The following is a 23,647-nucleotide window of genomic DNA, read 5'->3' as shown; positions in this document are numbered from 1 at the left end:
CCCGTATGCTCTTTTGTTTAAATTTTATCCCTCTCTACATAAACTTCCATCATACCAATATATTGCAATTTAAATAAACCATTACCTTCTTTTCTTTTCCTTTTACCTTCATCTTTCATTTTCCTTTCTGTCTTAGAGCTTCTATTTATTACTGTGTTAAAAATACAGAATGTACATATTCTTTTAGGTTTTTACAGCAAAACTTTAGGTTACTTGGATATCTCTGTATATTTGCATTGTTTCTGTGATTTACTTAATTTGCTCTAGAGCAGAGAAGCAGCAATAAAATCAGAAAATTGATTAGAAGGGTAAAGAAAAGCCTAATGTTCACAAAACCTAAGACTCTGTACCCCAAAATTGCTCCTTTTTTTTTGAACACCTTCTTTTTCTTTTTTCTTCCACAGCATTCTGACTCCAACTGTAACCTGAAGAAGCGAGTAAACTCTGTAGCATCTCAGGCAGATCAGTCTCCTGAAGCCAGCATAATATCCAATAGTGCATCCCAGTGTCAACCAGTGTGTGTTCCTCCACCAGCCCCACCGCCGCCACCACTACCACCCATTGGAGGCACAAGTAAAATAGATCAGTATTCAAGGATCCTCTTTCCAGTGGCATTTGCAGGATTCAACCTGGTGTACTGGGTTGTTTATCTTTCAAAAGACACTATGGAAGTGAGTAGTAGAGTTTCTTTATAATTGGTTGTTATATGTAATATGTTTACTTGACCAATATTACCTTAATTGTTCATTTACTCTTGCAACTCCAGTTAATCGATCCTTTCTGAGGAAGGTTACTGATAATAGCTTTCTCTAAAAGATCACTTGTGGCTTCCAGTAGTAGTGGCACTCTACAATGCAGAAAGGCTATTTGAAGTGGAGAAACGTAAACAATTATTTCTATGCCATGTTGCCCTGAGCGGAACACACTGTGTAAGCCAATGTATGATGCCATTTTCAGCAAACAAACTAATCTTAAATATTCCATTTCTTAACCTTCCTATCTGCAGTAAGGCATGGTAGAATGATCTGTTGAAGCAATTAGGGAAGGAGACAGAACTTCAGTATCTCCTAAGGTTTGCTCAGTAAGGTAATGAGATAACAGTCTCCCCGCAAAAGTTTGTTATTAATTCTAAACATTTATCCATAGTGTGAAAAATTGACAAGTGCAGTACAGTATACAGTTTGTGAATCAAGAGCCTCTATTTTTATACATTTTGACACTGATTTTTCCTGTTTCTTCATGTAGCTGAACTGCTTTATGCAGATAAAACTGCTGAATCCTTTGCTTAAGTTTGTTGGAATCAAGCAGTCTCTAGATACCCATGAGGTCCAGAAGAGGTGTGTGCCCTGCAAATTGAGCATGTCTAGAATAATCAGTGGTTAGCGTATGATTTGCAAGCAGTCATAAAACGAAGTCTTCAATGGTTTAATTCTCTAAGTTTTCCCTTTTGCCTATATACAACTAATTGTGTCCCTTTTCTTTGCTAAAAAATATATTTATTTGCCTCATTGCCATAGAGTTTTTGAATCTCGCTGTACATTGCAGTCAATAAGATTGGTACATTTGCTTTATTTAGGAAGCTAGAGAGATAATGACAGCATTTAGATAGTACTGAATGCATGAAGTCTCTGCATCAATAAAAACAGAGGCTAGCAGTCTGGTATGTGTGATGAACAGATTGTACCTTTATTTCCCAAATTAGGTGTAAAGCAGGCCAAGGGAAATCTCACAGACGGCCAAGAGATGTTGCGCTTCAAAGTAACAGGACAGTGCTGATCAACTGATTGATGGCATCTTACCTCTGCCTGAAGCAGAGGCTACTAGCCTCTAATTTTGCTGATTTTTGCTACTAGTATGATCTGGAAAATGCAGTCTCTCAAAGATCAAGTGTGCTGCCAAGCAGCTGATATGAAATCAGGAGGGCAGGAAGATAGGAGGCACTATCTCTTACAAATATTTCTGCAGATGTCTCTCTCAAGAGGTCACAGCTGCTAACTCCTGACCACTCAAAATCTGCCCAATGCTAAACTTAGCATTTCTGCCAGAGCTACTGATCCTGCTATTAAAATATTGACTATGTGTGCAAATCGCTTATCTCAATCAGAGAAGGGAAGTATCAAAAAAGCTCATGTATAATCATTACAACTTCTGTTTAGAGGTCAGTTCCTCAGCTTGCGTAGTGCACCATAACTCCAGTGATTTCATTCAACCTTTCACAGTTTGGACCTAGAAATATTTGGAACATAGTTGCCATTTCCCTTCGTAGTGATGAAATATTTACACTGAATCTTGTGTATTAATGGTTATATTAAAACTAGGCTTTTAAAATACTACTTTAGGACATACTGCTGACTATAAATATCTTTTAAATGCCCCATTTGCAAGCTCACAAATCTTCCCACAAACTCAGAAATTATGTTCTGTAGTAGCCTTACAGAACGTCAGAAATCCAGCAGCAAGATTTGGAAAGCAGAAAGTATTGGCAGCTGGGGTATTTTGAATGACGAAGAACGTAAGCATTTATATAAAATGTTGATGAAGCTCTTCATAAATTACAGTTTCTTTTTTGTGCACTCAGTTGTAACTAATAATGATTGTGATGTACATTGCGAGGTTTCTAATTCAATGTTGTATCATTTTACCAGTTGTTACTTTCAAGGAAAGCCAGGATTGATTTTACTTTAAAAATTACGTTAAAAATATGTAAGCCTTTCAATTGAAGCAGAGGACACACAAAAGCTAGGTGAGCAAATCATTGCATGCTTCAAGGGCAGTTCAACTCAATGACAGACTCAAGCCCAAAAGATTAAATATTGGTACAGTATTACTTAGTTAAGAAATTTAATTTCATTTAGAAATTGCACTTTGTGCACTATTTTGGGTATATTAGCTTTTCTTTTATGAGTTACTTCTCTGAGTTCATTTGGCTTTTGTTTCAAATAAATGGGAAAAAATTATGATACCATATTTCCTGTGCATAAGTTCTTGTAGGGCACCTTTTGAGGGTTTTGATTAGTGCCTTTTGGAGTGCAGAACATTGTCTATTATTGTGGAGATTCCTAAACTGGACCATTACCCACTGTCTTTCAATAATGCGTATAAAAAAAATAAGCAGCATTTCATGAATCTGTTTATAGAAGTAGACTATTAGCACTGGAATCAAAGGTAATTTTTGACTCGTGATTGGCTTCCAGCTAGACTTTTCCTTTGATGGAAGCGCAAGAATCATTTTTTACTTTATATTCTGGATTTGGAGCATCAGCTAGAATGAGCAGCCTTGTTAGTGTAATGACATAGGGTTTTGTGGAATGAGGAGCTCTCTCCTAAAGCTATTTGGTAGTATTTCTGTGCACTACTAAGCAGTTTTCTTATGGCTCAAGTAATGGGCCATATGTTACAGAAATGAAGAAGTCATTCTTGTGTATTGTGTTTGATACTATTTATAAGAACCTTGGGGCCTGAGTACTTTTCAAAGTGCTCCTCAGAGTACCTTTTTCTTCCCTATTTAATTGTTTTATTTTTGGAAGATGGGAGGTTAATCACCCTTTCTCTTACTATATGTATAAGCTAAGAGCATGTTAACTACACAAATTTTAGGATTTGGAACTTTCTATAAAGAAGACGCTGTTTCTAATGAAATGTATGCCTCAAAACAGTTGAATATTATTTTTCAGCTAGAATAGAGCACATAGAAACAGCATCTGAGGCCAAACTCGGTACTTCCATATATATGGAATCAAGTCCATCTCAGCAAACCATGAAGTTTAGTAGCAAACTTTACTCGTAAAATTAATCTTTTGCTACATTTTTAAGCGAAGTAACAGCATTGTCTGAATGAAAATATGAGAAAAAAAAAGAAGTTGAAATTAAGTGCTGCAGCTGAGTACTTTTTATATGTGGATAGGATAATTTTATCTTCTGAAGATTTAATAAATGATTGTATTCTCCATTGGAACTAGTGGAAAAACTTTCTTATTCAATAGCAGTCATCCACCGTGAAACTTGATACACAAAAGATATTTCAATGTAAACTGCTCTGTGTTGTGGAGTAGCAATTCTGTGGCAGAACAACAGTTATATATATCTAAGAGTATAGAAATTAAGCTAATGTAGTTCTCTGCCTGCATTTTGCTAGACAGCATGTTAGAACCTAATATAACCAAAGGACAACATAAAAGTTGAAAAATGGAGGCCTTTGAAAATATGTATATAAAAGAATCACTAAGTGAAATAGCAGATGACATTTTTTATACCACAGAAAATGCTGATACTTGTACGATAAGCCCCCCTTTTCTCTGAAAAGTCTTTATAACTGTAGTGCAGGTACATACTCAACCATAGCAATATCACTGTGCTATATATAATATGAAAAAAAAAAAGCATTATGGTTACTCTAGGACAGCTTACTCTGTTGCTATGTAAGGTCAGTTTGTAATTAATTTAGAAGGAAAGTTTGAAGACATGGCATTCCAAGGACTTATACATGCAAGGTGGAACAGGGATGTTTCTACGGTGCATGTTCTTCTGTTGAGTACAGTAATATCTACCATCCACAAAAAGCTTTGTAACATAACATACAATACACTTTTGTATAGATCAGCCAAACAGAGAAGGCCTTGAAGGAAGAACCTATCTGACAAGTGAGCTTTTTATTTTGTCATACAGTATTTTTTGACTTCGCTTTTGGTTTTAAGTCTTGGTAAGCCCTTGAGCTGAATAACCATTTCTGACAGTGACCTTGGTAGGTAAATTGCATGCTTAGTTTGTTTCAAAATTTTCTTAATTTAGAATGCAAAGAGCGCTCTTTTAATTAGAAGAGCATAAGTACTTAGTCTACCTTTGCTGTATCATTCGCAATGCGTACAGTATTCTCACATCTTCTTTCTAGAATAACCTGTCTTAATTTTTATGTATAATGTTATAGTACAGCTTTTAATGTAATGAAACACAGAATGAGGGAGCGGATCAAACTGAAGAAGGATATGATGTTAAAGTTTTGATGATAAACTCCAGAAAAGCACGCAGATGTCAGCTTTTATGTTTGGGAGCAGAGAAAGGTGCAAAGTCACTGAATGTGCTAAATGTGCTGAGTCCTGGATATTATTTGGACACAGAGAACACAGTGTAATGGCAGAGAAAGAGTTATATAACAGGTTGAAGGAGAAGATATTACTGATGCCATGTGCAAAGAAACAAGAACAGAGAAAAACAAGAACTGGAAAAACATTTAACTTCAGTATGTTAATATTCATAAAGCTTGTAGTGTGTATTGTTATATCACATTTCAGTTTAAACACTGGAAAAATAAAGTTCATGAGAAAATAGTCATTGCCATGCAGACTTATAGGCGAGCTTTGATTATCCAGGTAATGAACATAAAAATTTGAGAGGATTCTCCTTTCTAAAGCAGTTCTATTTTAAGTCTGCTGAGACAGTTAGAAATCAAGTTGTTTTGTTGGTTAACTTCATTGTTAACAATCCATAGCTTAAGCTTCTTTCTAAATTTTTCTTCCAGTTTTTTGAACCTACTGCAATGCATCTTCGAAATGACCCTCTGTCCAACTGAGGAACAGCTCAAGATTTCAAAGAAATCACTGAAGGTCATATAGGGTTGAAGGGACTTCAAGGGATTTGTTTATCCACAGGTGCTCTCAATTTTCAAACAGGGAATATTTATATTGAACATCACCTGGAAAAACTCTGGACAAATCAAGAAGATCAACGCAGGGTTCTAACAGTACTTTAAGATTTCTTACACTGATTCTACTGTAAACGTTCTTTTTTTAATTGGTTTGTTCAATTGTCAAAGAAAATATGTATTTGTTCTAATTCTGTTATAAATAATTGAATGTTTGCATTGATATAATACATCAAGAACAGGATTATTTTTTTAAATACAATAAGGATTGCTAAGATAAGCCTGATTCTGAACTGGTATAACTTGGCATGGTTTCACCAAAAGGTTCGAAGCTGTACTGATCTGCAGTGCTTGAAATCTACCCAAAATAATGTTAAGAAATGCTATCAAAGGGAGCTGCATACCCATCATGTTTTCGTGACTCTTTTACAGAAAAGATGAATAATGAATTCTATTTTCTTTAATTTCATCTCCTGTAATTTAAGGTAATATTTATAAAGAACACGATATAAGAAACTATTGTTAATATACTTTACCTCATTAGTTATGATAGTGTAACCTTTTCTGTTGAGAGTGACCACGGAAGTACAACCAGACTAATAAGCAATTTCTTGGCAGGATCTAGAAATGCAGAAGCGAGATACTCAGGGAGTTTTCAAGGTCTAAAGCTGAACAGACAGAAAAACGCAGCTACCCATCACGCTAAGTGCAAGCCTCCAGCTCCAGGGAACCTCCTGAAAGCAAGTCTTGATAGCTAGTTAGGGAACAAGCTGCATGTTATCTAGTTGATGCTTCTGAACTGCCCATAGCAAACTCCCTAGAATTTTTGTCTAGAGGCAAAGTACTGTCAGCACATTCAGAGTTTAAAGATAACAGTATTTTAATTTATTTGTCACTCTCAACACAAACAGTCACAGTTTTTTTTTTCTCCTATTTCACAGTCATATATTATTTTATTGTATATTCACCCTTCACCTCCATAATCCTTCTTAAGAATGTAATCAGGAAAGATATGCCTAATCAAATGAAACCCAAGCCAATTTTGTTGCAGGTGTAATGGACACTGATGGGAGTCAAAAGCACACAGAGAAGTATTACATGCAGCCACATAAAAATTAAAGATGCCTATCTTGAAATTAATCGTAGTACATTAAAATTAGATTAATTTTAACAGACACATGAAATTCTGCTTTGTTTCAGGAAATCCAGGGCCTTTCGATTTGTGTAAATAAACATCTTAATCACTGTGAGAAATATTTAGGGGCTGACTAATTGACTCCAGTAAGTTATCAGCAGTTTTATTGGCACTGTAACAATTTTGACTCCCTGGTGACCTAGCTCCAGCTGTTCTCCTCCTCCTTTTTCAAGAGGAGTGTACAGCTTTTACTAGTGTTGTAGCTGGATGGAACATTTGAGATCACTTTGTGTACTCATTGTTAACCTCAAAGAGCTTGGATGGGGACAGTTTAAGTAGATTCGAGTCAATAATAACTACTGTTTGCACAGAGATGTCATGTTTGCAATTTTCTTTTCCTGACCGGCTGCAGGCTAGCACACTTGGATGTATTTGTAAGTGCACTGAATTCTTTCTTAATTTTGCTTTGAAACTACAATTGTGACAATTTTTCCTATTTTCAGCCTTTATACGCTATTTTTTTAAAAAGTAAAATATGGGCACTGGTCAAGTATTTTATAGTTTGTAAATACATCTTACTTTGCAAAAAGCAAATTGCGCTGTAGGGACCAGAGGTTATTTTTTCAGTATAAGTGTACTCATCCTTGATTCACTGACAAATATCTACAGTTTTTCAGAGTACTTAAAAATTAGTTTATGCACAAAATGAAAATGTTTAAAAGCTATGGGGGGAAAAAAGTGACACTTAAGCTAAATTTTTTGTCTGATTTTTGTTTAAAAGAAATCTAAATATGAATTTACAGCATATGCAGAGAATTACTAAGTAGTCACTATTTCCTTGGAGCATAGTGATTCAGTTTATAAAATAGCGGTAACTTCCTGGTTAGGAAGCTATATCAGCACCTTAGAAAGGTACTAGCAGCTCATGGTATTTAACTGCACATTTCAACATGACCATAAAGACTGCTTATCTTTTTTTCAAAGGAGCTTTTCACGTGGAAAACACAGAGGAGGGATGGTTCTCCACATCTTTTTGAATGGTAGGAAGGGAGTATGTATTTTTCCTACTACATGATTTGTAGAGACACAGGTGTAATCAATAATAATGTAAATAATGTCAACTTATATATTAGAATAAATGTAATTACTTACAATTAATGTCAGTTTTTGACAGTCCTGGCTATGCTCAAACACTAACCAAATAAGCAATACAGTAAAAAGAGCAGATAAATAAAAAAGGTTTATACACATATATGTATATATTTATATATGCTTATATACATATGTATTTCTGTAGAAAAATATAAATAATATACATTTCTGTATTTAATACAAATTTTAAGGAAATTAAGGGATATGGGTTTCTTCCTGTATTTAGGACTGTATTGCAATAGGAAGAGCAGGAGCTAAAGTTGCTGTAAGATGGGAATTTGTATATGCAAAACAGGACACTGCGGGGGAGAAGACAGGCGGTTACCTTGAGCTATCGCACTCTGGTATTACATTATTCAACACTGACCTAACTTTCTGTGTATCCCAGTAGAAAGACTGCTCTGGTTTTAGCCCACAAGCTCCTCAAAGGGACAGAGTATAGCTTAAATTCATCTTTAGCATCTTCTGCTTGATCTTCTGCAAGAAACAGAACTAAGAACGCAGTTATAGTCATAGTACAGTAGAATCCTCAATTACCTATTAGTCTTTATTTTATTCATCTGTGTTTTTCTTGTCTCCCCCTCTTTTTTTTAATAACTTCTAAACCAAAATATAAATCCAGCAGTTTTAAGATATAGAAACTATGCAACAGCACACTAGATCAGCCCTGAAACCATCCACTACTGTGCTCAAAAGATAGCCCTCAACAGAAACTAAAGCAAGAGTTGAACAAATCGCAGAAATGTGAAGATGAAAGTCCTCAACACTTTTGATACAGCATACACTGTCCTGTGTTTTGATACTTTGATGCATCCTGTCACTTTTCTAACTCAAGGCCTTTCTCTTATACATACGCAAAGTTCAGAGGTGATTGTCATCGCTTACCTCATTATGTTCCTATTTATCTTCCAGTTCGTGACAAGGAAAGCATTTCTCATCAACTTTCTTTATAGAAGTCATTCTTACAGAATTTTCCTCTAATTAGTAAGTAATCAAAGCTTTCAACTCTCTGCATAAATGCTGTCTGTCACCTGGGTTTATGGAGAAACCTGTGAAGAAAAAGTCCTTATCCACAGACAGAATGAGTAGAAACTGAAGGAGGAAACTCTTTTGTTCTGCATCACTACTTCAACAGAATTGTCACTCAGCCATGGCTGGACTGGTGCTTGCCTACAAAGAATAAAGAGCCACAGTTCCTGTCAGACAGCACCTTGATGCAAGCAATAGCGATTGAGTGTCAAAGTACATTGGAAGCAGAAGTTAGTGGCAAATCACAAACTAGTCTGAGCCGTGCTTTCTAGGATGCAAGTCTTAAAACAGAATGTTTGAACATGAAAAATGAAAGAATCTCAAGAAACCAAAAGTATCCGCACAACTGTAAAGTAGAAAACAGAATTCCATACATCTTGAGAGTGGCTTTATCAAACAAACTATTCTTAATCCTTTCCAAACCCAAAATATGTGATCTATCAAGCACAGATGTGGAAAAAATCCTAGCTGTTGTATTTAATGTAGTCATACAAAAGTAAGGTAACATGAGTCACTGCAGAACTTCATAAACCACGTTAGATGCATTTTTGCTAAATCACTTTGCAACACATTTGGGCTGTTATCAAAAAGATCATTATAGTTCATGAAAACATGATCTGATCTCGATTATGACTGGACTATTTTTACTCCATAAATAAGGGTTTTAATAGTTCTAAGGTACTAAATTCCTTGCATGTCTTAAGGAGCAAGTAAACCTTCTTTAGGGCACATATAGTTACATATTCAAGCACTACTGCAAAGGTTTTTCTCCCTACTTCACACCTGCTTTGTTTATAATAATGTTTTCATAGAGCAGTTAGTAATATTTTGTAATGTAAAGCTAAATAAAACTAACAATCTAAAATGCTTTACTGAGATACTTAGGTCTGCTTCATGACTATAACTGAATGCCAGCTTTTCTTTGGTTAAAGTTAGGAAATAAATGGTTAGAAGTTGACTTTTCTAAGGGCTGTAAGTTCAATGTGCTGATTTAAACTACATGGAGACATGGTGTTCCCAATAGAGATGTGGGGAATAGTTATGAGATTTAAAAGTGGGTTCTCAGCAAAGAAGTCATAGGTTCTATCTTCATGTGAAACAAATCATAGTAAAAGAAATACTAGAGCTCAAACTATGCCCTTTATTGTCTGCTTTCATCCACTTTGTGTATACCAAGTGATCTGACTCAGCCATTTAAGTCAATGCGTAACATCTGCAGTCTCATTAGGAAACTCCATTAAAGAATTTTTAATTTCATAGATGAGTCTGTGGGAAGGATTGATCAGAAATGGACTAGTTCCTTGTACAAAAAGTTGAATTTCACTGGATTGAACATACTTTAAAAGGCAGAAATACTTTTGTAAGAATAAAGAGAGGGAGTTTGGTCAATAAATGTAATAAATGTGCATTCTCAAGTTTTCTAACTTATACGTTGCTTACGGGAAGAAACTTGGTATACTTCCTTATCCCCTCCTCCTCATTGTGGACGAGGAAAAACTTCCATTTCCTATCTGATCCAGTCTTAACAGAAAAAAAACAACATTAGTTCCTTGGTACAAGATGTCTGCTTGCTCAAATCTATTAAAAAATGAAAATACATTTTCACCCAAGTACATTTTATTTTGAAGCATTCTTTAGCCTTCTGACTTGTTTTCTTACAGATTTTTGTGAAGTAAATAAGTCTATGTGCACAGGGGCCTTTTGGAACTGAGTACTAAACAATTATCTGAATAAAAAAGTTTATAAGGTGAGTTACACTGGATCACCTATACAGCTCTGAAGGAGTAGCTGAATAAGTATTACCATTGAGTAATGTTAGTCTTATGAATACATACATGAGAAACCAAACCCTGAGTGCAATCTCTGAATTACCTACTGATCTATTGAATTGATTCCTGTACTACATGCTGCCAAGGGCAGGATTTCTCCTTTAAGTAATTTAATTCAAAACAGAAAAAAAATATTATTAAAACAAAGAAAAAAATAATCACATTAAATCTCTCAATGTAAGAAAACGCTGGTGAGCAGAGTAGTAAGTGACTGGTATGTGGTGTCTTCCATGAATGAAAGAGATTACACTACTGGCTGTGAGAGCTCAAAACATGAACTAAGGGCAAGAAATTACCCTATGTTTGTATCTGTAAAACGCAGACCTAGCATGGAAAATCAGCACATTTAACGTTTCCTTTGGATTTTTTCTGAATCTTCCCTCATTTAGTTCCATTTCTAGGTAGGTTTTGTTTTCAGGAGTAAACTGCTGAATCACTCACAGGCAAAGTAAGAACTTAATAACACTGAATATGGTCTCCAGAAAATAGATCAAAACATTTCACAGTGCAGCAACCATAGAATTCCTGTTTTCAAATTATTACTTCCCAATTTAAAACCTAACAAGCGCATCACCTGTCTAGTCTTGGATTTGAAATCATTCGCTTATACTTCAAGTATAATTTGTCTACAGGTTTCACTGCATCTGTCTCCCCCAGAACAAGTCTTGTTCTGATAAGGCGGATGGAGCCTTTGCTGACAGAAGTCGCTGTACGCGTCTGACAGCTGGAGTCAGGCTGCGTGCTTTGAAAAGTAACTGAAGTTTGTTTTTCAGGTAGACTTTAAAATCAGCGTTACAAAACAGTAGGTTTTACCCTTATTGCTTCAAGTCATTTTCTCTGATGTTACTTTCAACACCATAACAGTGAGGTAACTCTACTGAGGCAGATTGAACAAGATCAAAGTGAAAGGAAATAGTTAACTGAGTCTATCTGGTGCCATATTTCAGAAGCTGTTTTAAATACGAGGATTTAAGCCTGTGTGATAGCTCAAGTGTAACTTTACTATATTGCTTAAATTTAATGTGGACCAATCTACTACAAAAAATTACATAAACCCATTCAGCATAGTCTGGAGTGCCTACAAAAGAGCAGCTTAAGAAAAGTAGTGCATGCAACTTTCAGTAATTACGTGAATTAAGGCAAATGTATCCTTCAATGCTATACTTAGAAATGCCTATAGTACTTATTAAAGAATGAAAACAAAAACCAAACCATCCTTTGTGTGCCCTATGAAGAAAACATGAGGAGATAATAGCAGTGAATAAAGGACAAAACCCTCAGGGGTGCAGGAACTTAGAAGCCAGAAAGGCCATGGATGTCTTTGTAAGAAGCTATATGTGCAGTGTAACTATTTGTACTTCTGTTCTGCAGGCATACAAAAAGTCTATATCAGAAAATCAATTTCTATGTTTGAGATCCATTCATTAATATACAGAGCAGTCACAGGAGCATTATTGTGTCCTTGAAATAAATTAAAACCACTGGGTAAATGTGCTCTATTCAGGACCAATAAGCAGCAAACAAAGCTAAGTGAATTTAAAACTAATTCAGGCTGTACTAGAAGATCCACATGATTCCAACATCCTACCTTTATTTTAATATTGGACATTAGTTTATTCACTGACAAAGCACCATTTAATTGGGGGCTGATCAAGGAAGCATGACTTCTATGAGCAAGCACCTTAACGCGCTAAAATCGCCAAGAAAATACTCACATCAATGATGCACAAACACTTTTTCTCTCTGCAGGTTCCATTTAAAGGTGCTGCAATCTTTAAACATCTCCCAGGACAGTCTCACAAGGAAAAACTATTTCCTGGAGACACTACATTTAAAAAAGTAATTGGAAATTCTCCTGATTTTAGTACTAGAAGGCGGCAGAATTGGATTTTGCCACTTATGTATTTCTGCAAAGGACAGTTTAGCCATTAAGATTATTCAAATAAATGTCATTTTTAATGGTCTCCAAGAAAGCAGGCTGACAATAACAGCCAAATTAAGATCCACATTCACCACCTCAGCCTTATTCATTATTGGCCACACTATTGACATTGCCTTAAAGGCTGAAGAGATGGTAAAGATGTCCGCATGATTACAGGGAAAACGCTGATCAAAGAGCAATTGTTTTTATGGCGTTAAAGGACAGGAGGGCCTTCGAGTTCCTTCACATCACTGGAACAGCAAAAATTGAATAATACTTGGGCTTGAGTGTAATCTGAACTCTAGCTGCTGAATGTACTTTAGCTGACATGTCATGATTCACGAAAGCCAAAATGTCACACAAAAATTAGCATCAACAAACTCGGTAAGCAGACAGCATTCAAGCCAGACAACTCTGCTTTACATCATTTCAGGGAAAAAAAGTTTCATTCTAGAGACAGTAAGAAATTTCCTCAGACAGTTCTTAGATTATTTTGCATGTTTTTCTTGACAGTTAAATAAAAACTCAATAGTTTAGGTCAATATGTGACCCCCAGTAGTGACACTACTGATGTCTCATCCCCACTTAAGCTATTATTAATACAAATGCTTTCCTTAGATGGAACACAGGTTTTTCTCTCTAGGAGGGATTCTGAGTAAGGTTGTTATTTCTGCGGAGGGTAGCATGTCCTATGCCAAGGCTCAACTCACATCTGTGCAAAGGACTGCGCAAAGGCTGCTGGATGGATTCTCCAGCAGGAAAAAGAAAGGCTGTGGGTCAGACTCACAGCACATGCGTTTCTTGCACGAGAAAGCTTAGATGTAGAACTGGACAGAAAAATCATCCTGCCTTCCCTCCTTGGGAGATTTTGGTCATAGATTAGTTCAGAGCTTCCATATAAGTTATTCTATGACTTTATTAAAATAAAAACTTGAGTTTTCCAAATCATTTTTTTTGTTTGTTTTTATAATCCTTCTGGCTAAAATGTGTTCGAGATGGGTCTAAACTGTATCCCATCCTCACCACACCTTCCTTCAAGAGGGTGGATGATTTTTTACTGAAAAAACACATTTTTTTCAATTTTATTTGTTGAAGAGACCAATTTTCTGTTGCAAAATGCTTTAACAAAAATTCATCAGAATTTACTTATTTGTAATGTATCCCAGATGAAAGAGAGTTGGAAAAGTAAAAGAAATGACATTCAAGGAAGTTACTTCTTCCCCAATGACTGTACAGAGATCTGACTGCAGTGGAATTAGTGATGAAATGCAGGGGACACATCCTGAATATTACCCCTTGGACGGCACATCTTTTTCTTATGAAAAATTTAGAGGTCAGGAACGCCTTTCCTTTGCGAGGAGATGTTTTCACTCCCGCTTTTGAGAACAGGACAGTTCCTGCTGTAAACGTGAAGAAGAAACAAAGCAAACTGTCAGCACTGTCCACATTCACTGGTCCCCACATGGCAGAGAGGGCACCAACTGCAGTGCAGAAGCGCACGTGGTCTCCAAAAGAAGGGCGCACTCTTGGAGGCCACCCCAAATCCTGCCCGAGATACAGAGGAAAAATACAATAAAGACTGTCAAGAGACATTCAGAACGGTCACAATTTGAGTGAGCAAAGTACCATGAATGTGAGAGCAACGTAATCTGATCGATCTAAGGATAAAAGGAAGCAGGGCTGATATTAACGCACAACACTAAGGAATTATTACCTGTTTTCAGGGAATGGTTATAGCCTGACTTATACAGTCAAAGTGTCTGTTCCAGACACTCCCTGGAAGGGAGTGAGTGCTCCATTATTAGTGAGGAGCTGCTGCTAGCTGGGGACAAGAGAGGCATGCATCTGCCACTCCCACAACTCTGAAAGAAAGCAGCCTTAACTATTTTAGCCATCAAATTACTCATATCTTGCTGAGTCAACCTAAAAGTTTCTTCTTGTCTTAAAAGGTGTCCAGGAACAAACTAGTCCTGTGAAACAACCTTGTTCACAGATACTTGGGTTGCTGAAGATCACAGCAGCTGGTTATTTTTTGTTTTTCTGTTTAATTCATATAAAAATGATAAAAGGAATAGCAAATTCCCTTTGCAACTTATTGAGTTATATGGGATACGTATTGCTGTTGCTTTTATGTCAAGACTGTACTATCACCTGCTGTCATCCTCCAAGCACTCGGTCTCAGCATTTATTTCTATTCAGGGTGATTCCCACAATATAATCCCATTACTTTAAACATCACTCACAGAATTTTCTTCCAAAATATCAAGGCTATTTTCCTTCATAATGCGATCCCCCCCAACTTGCTCTATACAATTGCTTCATCTATTTCTTTTCACATTAAAAATTCTTTTTACACATGGCTGAGTGCTACAAATCACTACTTCTTGATATTTTTGTCAACTGCTGAATACATTATTCACAAATACCTATTTATTACCGATGTAACAGCTTTAGAAATAGTAAAACAAGAGGCACTAAGTGGTTTTATTATGACTTTTAATTTTATAAAGCAAAATAATTTGGGAATGTATTACTTTTTTAATCCAAAGTGGTGTGTTCATTTTAGAGGCAGTGTGCTTTTGTTACAAAGCACACTCAAATACATTCCTTTCTCTTTTAAGTATTTTTGTTAAAACGATTATGATCATAGAGACATAGAATAGTCAGGGTTGGAAGGGACCTTAAAGATCATCTAGTTCCAACCCCCTGCCATGGGCAGGGACAATGATGTCCCTGTAGTTTATAGAACTTTTATTTACCTTACAGACAGACTGGTGTTCATCTGTTGTTTCAGTGCACACAATTAAGCACCCATAAAGCATGGTTTATTGACTAAAATGCCAGTTGTTTTCGGGAACTCAGAAAGTCTTTCAGGTCAGTAAGAGAGCTGGTGCACTTAAGTAATAATATGTTGCTAGAGTTGTTTTCCATGCTGTATGTGCCTGGCAAATACACAGATTAATTAAACTCACGACAAACCAATTATGCAGAAAATGTAGTATTTAAAGGAGATGTTTCACAACAGAACAGTTGCACAGGCAAATATGCCGAGAAGCCTCTAAAACACCTCATTATGCTACAGCTGGATAAATAATTGTAATTAAACTCTCCAATACTGTTTATCTAAATATTGTATGTATAAAAAGCATGGACTAATCTGTGATGAACAGGTTGAGGAGAAGAGAGCTGGCAATGAAAAAAAGGGTACTTTTCAACAAAGAGCAAAAATTTGAATGTATAATATTTTACTGTAAAAAATAACTGATTTGTTACAAGATTGTCAGAAACATATCTGTAAATTTTAAATATACCAAGGCTATCTAGTTTTACTGCAGTGATTCTATGTTACATAGCGCAGGCTATAAAAGTGTATTCAAGCATGTCACAAAGCACTGATAAGTCAAAAGTTCAGCACTAAAATACCACCTGATTTTCAGTCTTGTTGAGCTCTCAGTCAGCCATCAAATTAGATCGAGATAAATTGGGTCTAAATAACACCGATTAACTTTACTTGGTCTCTTTATGACCTGTATTTTCTCACTGGTAATATTTAGAGAAATTTCAATATGGAATTGTCATTTTCTGTTGCAAAGAGCACGGTGGCTTGTTTCAGAAAAAGCCTTGGATAACTTACTGGCTGCAGATGTCACTTTAAGAAGGTCCAAGGCAGCATTTTCTTAAATACGTCTTCTATACTTTATTTTTATCTCCTTGGCAGCCATTCTGCACATTTCTTAACTAAACTGCTCGATACTTTAGGGGTAATTGTCATTCTAGAAAAAGCAGTTTTGTATCTACAGTTTACCAACAACTTTTAAGTTGACCTTATTATCCTAGTTATACTGTTAGTACCATGATAGCTTAACCCTGCAGGTCACTGCTTACCAATAACAGTCATAGGAGGTAAACCTGTCTAATTTAATAAAAATATCAGTTGTTTCTTTACTTTTTGTTACATAATTCTGACAACATACATTTCATTTTAACGTTTTTCAAGATGAGAATGCAATGGTCCATGCAAGACTACACGAGTGTTAAATACAATAGCAATTTGGACATATTGTAATGACAAGTAGCACCAGATGGTACAGTTACAGGTAGCATTACTAGATCATATTCAGTATTAAATTGTCTACCTACTTTAACAATATAAAATGTAAATATTTGTTTTGCAGTCCACATTCTACTGGTTGCTTTTTTTAGAAAGAAAAAGAGAGCGTTCTCTGATGTTTCGTCTCTACCTTATTAGTGGGTGTAGTCTCGGTATGAAGTCACATACCTCACACCACTCCCCCTCCAAGCCAATAAACTAATGTTTGCACTACACTTCCAGATCAAAAAACTCTGCCTGCATTCTGTTGATGAACATCTGTTGACAGCTTTATGCAAATTCACATTTCTTATTTAATTTGCTGGGTGGGCTCGATGTCACTGAATTCTCTCCCCATGGGAACACCATAACTCCTGATAATCAAATAGGCTCGCATCGTTCCCCATTCAGCATATCCAAATATTGAGAGTTGCATCTACTATCACCCCCTGTAGATGCAATGAATGAGAATAAGCAATGCCCTTTGTAAAAATGGCATTGGCCATGTCTATAAATCAAGTGTAGAAATGTAAATTACTATCCATTTTGGAAACAAGGAGCTTTACAAACATAAAGCTTGAAAGATTTAGGTCCAAAGTGTCTGATACTTTTTCCCAAACACATATCTTTAAAGACTGCTTAAAGTTAGAGGAGTCACTTTAAAACATCATTTGTTTGGGGTTTTTTGGCTTTTTTTTTTCTTTGTCCTTTTTTATTATACAACAGTAATATTTTTAGTAATATATTTTTTCAGAAGACTTTTTCAAGATAAACTGCTTAATTTTACATCGTTCCTGTGAGGTGAATACAGATGTGTTGAGGGGTGGAGGTTTTTTTTTTTCACCTGCTGAAAAAAAAAAAAAAGATTACAGAGTTACCAGCTAAATATGACATTCAGCATCAGATGCACTGGAAAATTCTAACTCTCATTAACTTTGTTTAAGGTTGTGCATACAACTCAGCTGACATAAGATGTTCAAAATTACAGACTGCTTTTAAAGGTCTCAATGCGACTTTCTAAGGTCAGATGAATCAAGACAGAATAAAAATGAAAATTCATAAGTTTCCTCCTCTGTGGCATGTTTTATAATTACCAATAACCTAGCAATAACCATGCAAGGAACATTAAGTGCTGTACAACTGCAAAATAATACATTTTGCAGAGGAATGAAGTCCACCTGGTTCTCTTTTAGCTGGACTTTACCAATCCACTTCTGTATATTCAGCAAAACCTGAATTCTTGTTTTAAAGAAGCAAAGGATAGCACTCGCCTACCCAACAGAAGGATTCGCTCCAACATTGAAACTAGTGAAGAGCTAACATACAATTTTGAACCACAGATAGAGGTATAACAATATAGACCCAATTTTCAGTTACCAAAAGGAATACAGGATGTTGCATTACATGCACTAAACCAGGACTGAGGGGATTAAAATTTGTTTCCTGATGCTGTCAAAAGTCTCGCATAACCTTCAGAGGTTCATGATCTCTCTGGAATTTAAATCTGGGGACTCTGCACAAGAGTGATTTCTGTCTCTTCTACTTATAATATAAACTCTTTAAATCAGGGTCTGCCTTATTACGTGCTTACTACAGCAAAAATCCCCAATTAAGTACTAAAGCCATCATTGTTCTCTGAGTTTCCACAATATATAAATACACTAAGAATAATTTGAGTCTTCCAAATCCTGCAAGTCAATGTCAGGAGACGTTCTGTCTCATTAAAGAGAATGTCAGGAGCCTCTTCATCCCACTTACTCTGCAATTGGTGAACATTCATCCACCTCACTGTGGGTAGAAACACCTCTCACTTTCAGAAGATAAGATATTTTTATGCACACACTTATATGCAGCTGTTATTAAGAATGCAGTCACATCATTTTTTTATTCTAATAGTGGGAGTACATAATCAGTTCAAGTGCTGCACTAGTAAGGAGAATTCAAGACAAATTATAAGTCATAGATAATTACTATTAATAGAAAATATGCCTCAAGGAGAATGGAGTTATTAGATAAACATCATTGCAGTGCTTAGGAGCTCGGGAGCAGATAAAAGAAAGGAGAACGAGTTGCTTTGGGATTCCTCCACCCTGTAGTAGCTGAAAGGATTTTTTTTTTTAGAAACCTTTCTGTTCTTAGCTACATAAATGCAGATTTCACTTTAGAAGAGGCATGAGAAACTACAGAACAATGCCATCTTGAAACAGTGCAATATCATTACTGCAGAAGATGTAACACTCATCAGCCAAAAGAAAGGCTCACTCTTACTCTCATGCATCTTTCTGCCTCAGCTGACCATGGTAACCTCCTTACAGCAATACTGTTGAAAACAGGAATTAGTTATTGAAAGCAAGATTTTGTGTACATGACCTGGCTGCTTTAGATTTGAATCTGCATAGAAGGGACAAAATTTTCTTGTTGTGCTAAGTTTCATTCCCTTCACTGGAAGAAATCTTTCCAAGCCTGCCCTCCTTTCTCTCAGCCCTATTTCAATTGGACAACTGATGGGTGGCAGATAATTTTCCTTTACTTTAATATTAAAAAAAAAAAAAAAAACAAACCAACAAAACCAAGATTAAAACTAGAATAAACAACCTTTCATCTTGAAGAGCAAAGTATGATTATTGAACCACTTGATTTGCTTGATTTGACAGTGTAATCTTTGGCCCACACTTCCTCCAAACATTTGGTGGGTGGTTTCCCTGAGCAGCCTCATTATCTTAAAGTCCCATGACTTAAAGTCATACTCAGCCACCCACTTCCAGCGCTGAAGTGACTGGCAGCTATAGTACACTGTTGGAGCACACCTGAGATGGGAGACAAGAGCCCAGAATGGCAGTGCTTTGGACAAACTGGAAAAAAATAAATCAATCTCATTAATACACACCCTAAAGTGTCTCAGTGCTAGCAAGGAATAGATTGGCCTGACACATCAAGAGTTTTTAAATTATTAATTTTAATTATTTTATAATTATTAATAATTTAATTATTAACTCTTAAATTGTCCAAACTATTGAAAAAATTGCTTGTTTAAAAACCCTTTTACAGAGAGAAAGAAGAAAGAGATCACTGCAGTATTTCTTTTTCTACATCAAACATATCTAACCTTATTACGACTTCTTCCCCCATCCGTAACTAAACAAAACCAAAATTTTCCCCAGCTATTTTTAAAACTGACCTGCAGTTGGTTTAAACGAAACCCTTTGTGCTATTTGAAATCAACGTGCTTGCTGTAAACAAGAAAGGTTTTCTTCATTGTGGCCTCTGTGCAACAAGACAGAAAAGGAGGGCAAAGCACAAAGATGAGGACTGAGGAATCTGGGCGTAGGCTTTCCTGGCAGATACTGAGGGGCTACTGGGATCTTTTAGTCAGGAGAGAGACTTTGGTAAGAAACATGTCTCCCGAACTGCTCCGTTTGCTGGTTCGGTTGAAGTAAGTAATGCAGGATTAGATATAAAAATTCTGGTCTTAAAAGCAGTTCTTTTGTTCTTAAGATCTATTCTTAAAATACTTCCATTATTCCTGGCAATCAATGACCTCACACTTAATGATAGTTCTTGACAAATTAGCCTGATTTCCCCCTACTTCGCAGTCAAGGACTGCAGAAGAGAAATGTTGTCTGGCATCTTCTAGTCTGCATGCCCATAGGCAAGTAGGCATATAGAATATATTCCATGGAAAATTTCCTTGGCTTACAAGTGTTTCACAGAAGGCTGATTTATTATCAATTTACAAATCCTATTCAGTGCAATTTTTGTAAAGGCAGAGGACTATGTAATTATAGGATACGGACTATTACATGGGGCATCCAGAAAAAGTAGCACTGCAAGTGTTCATGCTTAGAGAAATGAAAACAGTGTTGCTTACAACAGTGTTGATCTACCGCTCACACAGAGTGATGCGATTAATGTCTGACAACAGCTCTTTTCCACCTGAATCTCTTTTGAACACTGGTTTTTCCTGAAAAATGTGGGGGAGGTTGCACAGCCTCCTCAAATCACAGGTATCTAGCAACTTTTCTTACCCCTGAAATTTCTCATAAACCTTTTGCTCTTCCTTTCCACTCCACCTCCAAAGCCAGACAGGTGCGTAACTGAGTTGGTTGAGACATTTGGGAGCTAATGCCTACGGGATACTGGGCTGCACAAGCCTGTTAGAAGCTGAGAAGGAGCACTCAGGCAGCAGCAACATGTGAGTTGGCATAAACAGTCTTCTGTGTTTTGCGAGTGAACAACAGTCCCCATGGGAGCTACACCATAAATCACAATCCATAACCGCTTCTTTGAGTCTCTGCTACATTATATGTGATTCCCTAGACACAGTTCCATGGCTTTTTTATCAACACATCAACACAAAGCTCGCAGACGCGTAACTCCCCTGTTGTACTGAACAGCAGTGCCAAGTTTGGCACAGTTTGATCACCCTCTGCGTAAAGACGTGTCTCAGAAGGGACATCTGTGAACTCAAGTGGGAGGCAATGATGGACATCTCCTGCCAGCTGGCTGAGGGGCAGCATGGATGTCAACTGTGAAACATCTGTTCTTCCACCTGCAAAAGTCCTGGTAGCAAGCTGCTTTCGGAGCAGTGGGGGAATGATACAAAGGTATATTTTCTAATTATGCAATTTCACTCTCCTGCCTATTTTCCATTTGGGAAAGCAGAGCAAATTGGCACAACTAGAAGTTTTGCTTCACTAATGCACATATGGATCAAACTGGGGTCTGAATTACAGAATAGAATCAATAGTCAAAACAAATCTCAACCTCTACTCACTGTAATGAAGAGTTATGATATTTTTTATGCAAAGAAATTTAATAATGTTATAACAGAAAAGAAATGCCATGAGGAAATATTCAAAGTCAAAGGCTAGATTCCATAACACGTAAATTTTTTTCCCTTTATAAGTCACAGCAGTCAGAAGAGATAGTTAATGAATTAGGGAACTCATGCTAGCTTGCTTTATTTATTGGCGGTATGCCAGAGCAGCTCCGGGATGTACACCCATTTACTGCCTTCATTAGTCACAAGCCTGAACAGAAGCTTCACAGTGCCCTGTACAGTTCTACTTTTAAATCCTTGACCACTCGACTTCTGCATAATGACACTGACCAGGCAAACAAATAGGTACTTAAAATAAAACATAACAACTATTGATCCTTCAGAATGGGTATTCTCCACCAAAATATAAGGCATCGAAGACCCCTTATTGCAATTTTGGATTCTGAAATATTTCTCTATATGAAATATCAAATAGAAAGGTGTAATAACAAAGACTGAGCAACTTCAGCAAGCCTTCTCAACTGTAGTACTACATTCAACTTACTGCCTGACCAGCATCCTAACACACTTACCTGGTCATTCCTAAAAGCCTTCATATGAAACAAAATTCCATATTAAGAACATTCATGTAGTACTATATTACCTTCTTCATCCTGTTAGTGTTTTAAAAAGAGGTTCTAAACAAGTGATACTTTTCAAGAAAAGGAAAACTTCTGACAGAGAAACTTGGGCAAATAAAACACAAAAGGAAGATACTATCCTCGTCATAGTAAATCAAAAGCCTGAACAATGTGCGTATGTACAGAAAGTGGAAGGATTCATGTTAAAAAAAAGTGAGGTGGCAGTCATTAGATAAGGATATAATATTTCTGAATGACCCCTTTTTGAATCAAGGTTATCCACAGTCAAATCTGCCTTTGGAGCTGAGCTTGTCATAAGCTTTCAGAACCAGATTTTCAGGCTCTCACTGTCGATGTTTGGAACTGTATTTCCAAGAGAGGGCAGCTGACAATGAAGTGCTATCATTGAGACCATAATAATAAACTTTTCTTTCAGGAAACAACATAAAAGTAGTTACAGATATTCAGGATTGTTTTGTTGTTGCTTTATGTTTATTTTGTTGGCTTTCTTAAAGATGGGAATATCTCTTCCAAAATCAATGTTTGAAAAACATCCTCATAAGGCTGACTAAAATTAGAATGAATAGAACTATAATAAACACAATTTCATATTAGTTTTCATCTGTTATTATATTCAGCTCTCCATTTAACTGTGAATGATCATGAACAAAATTTGTTTCTCTTACTAATGATACAGTTCTCTTACTCTTTCATGTGGGATCACTCAGATTGAAACACACTAATGAGGCTTTCAGAGCCAAGCTCCCATTTCCCACTTTCTTTGAACATCGCTTCAGAAAGCAGAGTTGCTATTCATGGAAGCAGAGAAGAGGAAGAAGCTTTAGAAATGAATCCAAAGCAGGTCCAAGGGATGATCCTCAGGGTGAACCACCAACCTGTTAAGCAAGAAGGCTGGCTTGGAATGATGGAGGAAGGAATCTGAGCACTAAACAACATTCTGGCAATATCTAATGATTAGTTTCTCAAAGGTACTCGACACTCCTTAATTTGTAAAGGATCAGGGACGTGATGAGCAATATTCATCCACGGTACTTAGGTTTGTGCTACACCCAACTAATTCAGCTGTGAATCCAGCAATTCCAGCAAGCTGAGAAGCAGAAAGACACTATGGCCAAGAAAGAGTTCACTTGTACACAGCAATAGCAAAGCTCTCTCTTTATCAAGACCAAAACAAGTCAGGCAGATACTTTACTATTCCACAATAAGTTTTTGGTCAAGCCAAAATAAAAGTTAGAAATATGACATCTTCTTTTCAGCAGTGTCTTAAGACAGTAAGAGCATACATATTAATAACAAGAGCCTAAGCAAGATATACCTGGAAGTTTTAGGTTAAGAAGCCTTTTCCACTCCTATTCATCCCCTGGAACTACATTTAAAAACTTGGAATGGAGTAATTGGAAATCAAGACACCTACAGTAACAGAAAAATTCAG

The 23,647-nt window shown here is 36.4% G+C and overlaps 1 protein-coding gene across 3 annotated transcripts in view; it reads left to right on the top strand.

The window, feature by feature from the left end:
* GABRA6 (gamma-aminobutyric acid type A receptor subunit alpha6) overlaps window positions 1-13,599 on the top strand; it is a 30,796-nt gene extending 17,197 nt beyond the window's left edge. The window contains exons 9-10 of one of the 3 annotated variants that reach the window (XM_054079318.1): window positions 405-671; window positions 5,516-13,599. In XM_054079318.1, coding sequence (XP_053935293.1) covers window positions 405-671; window positions 5,516-5,566 — 318 coding nt within the window. In that variant the 3' untranslated portion in view covers window positions 5,567-13,599. The remainder of the gene's footprint in view (window positions 1-404; window positions 672-5,515) is intronic. The other 2 variants (XM_054079317.1, XM_054079319.1) reach the window with 2 other exon arrangements.
* The last annotated feature ends 10,048 nt before the right edge of the window (window positions 13,600-23,647 follow it).

Source organism: Cuculus canorus, chromosome 14, assembly GCF_017976375.1.
Source record: "Cuculus canorus isolate bCucCan1 chromosome 14, bCucCan1.pri, whole genome shotgun sequence".
Taxonomy (NCBI): Eukaryota; Metazoa; Chordata; class Aves; order Cuculiformes; family Cuculidae; genus Cuculus; species Cuculus canorus.
The sequence above is the reverse complement of the archived record's forward strand: the minus strand, read 5'-3'. Positions and strand labels throughout refer to the sequence as shown.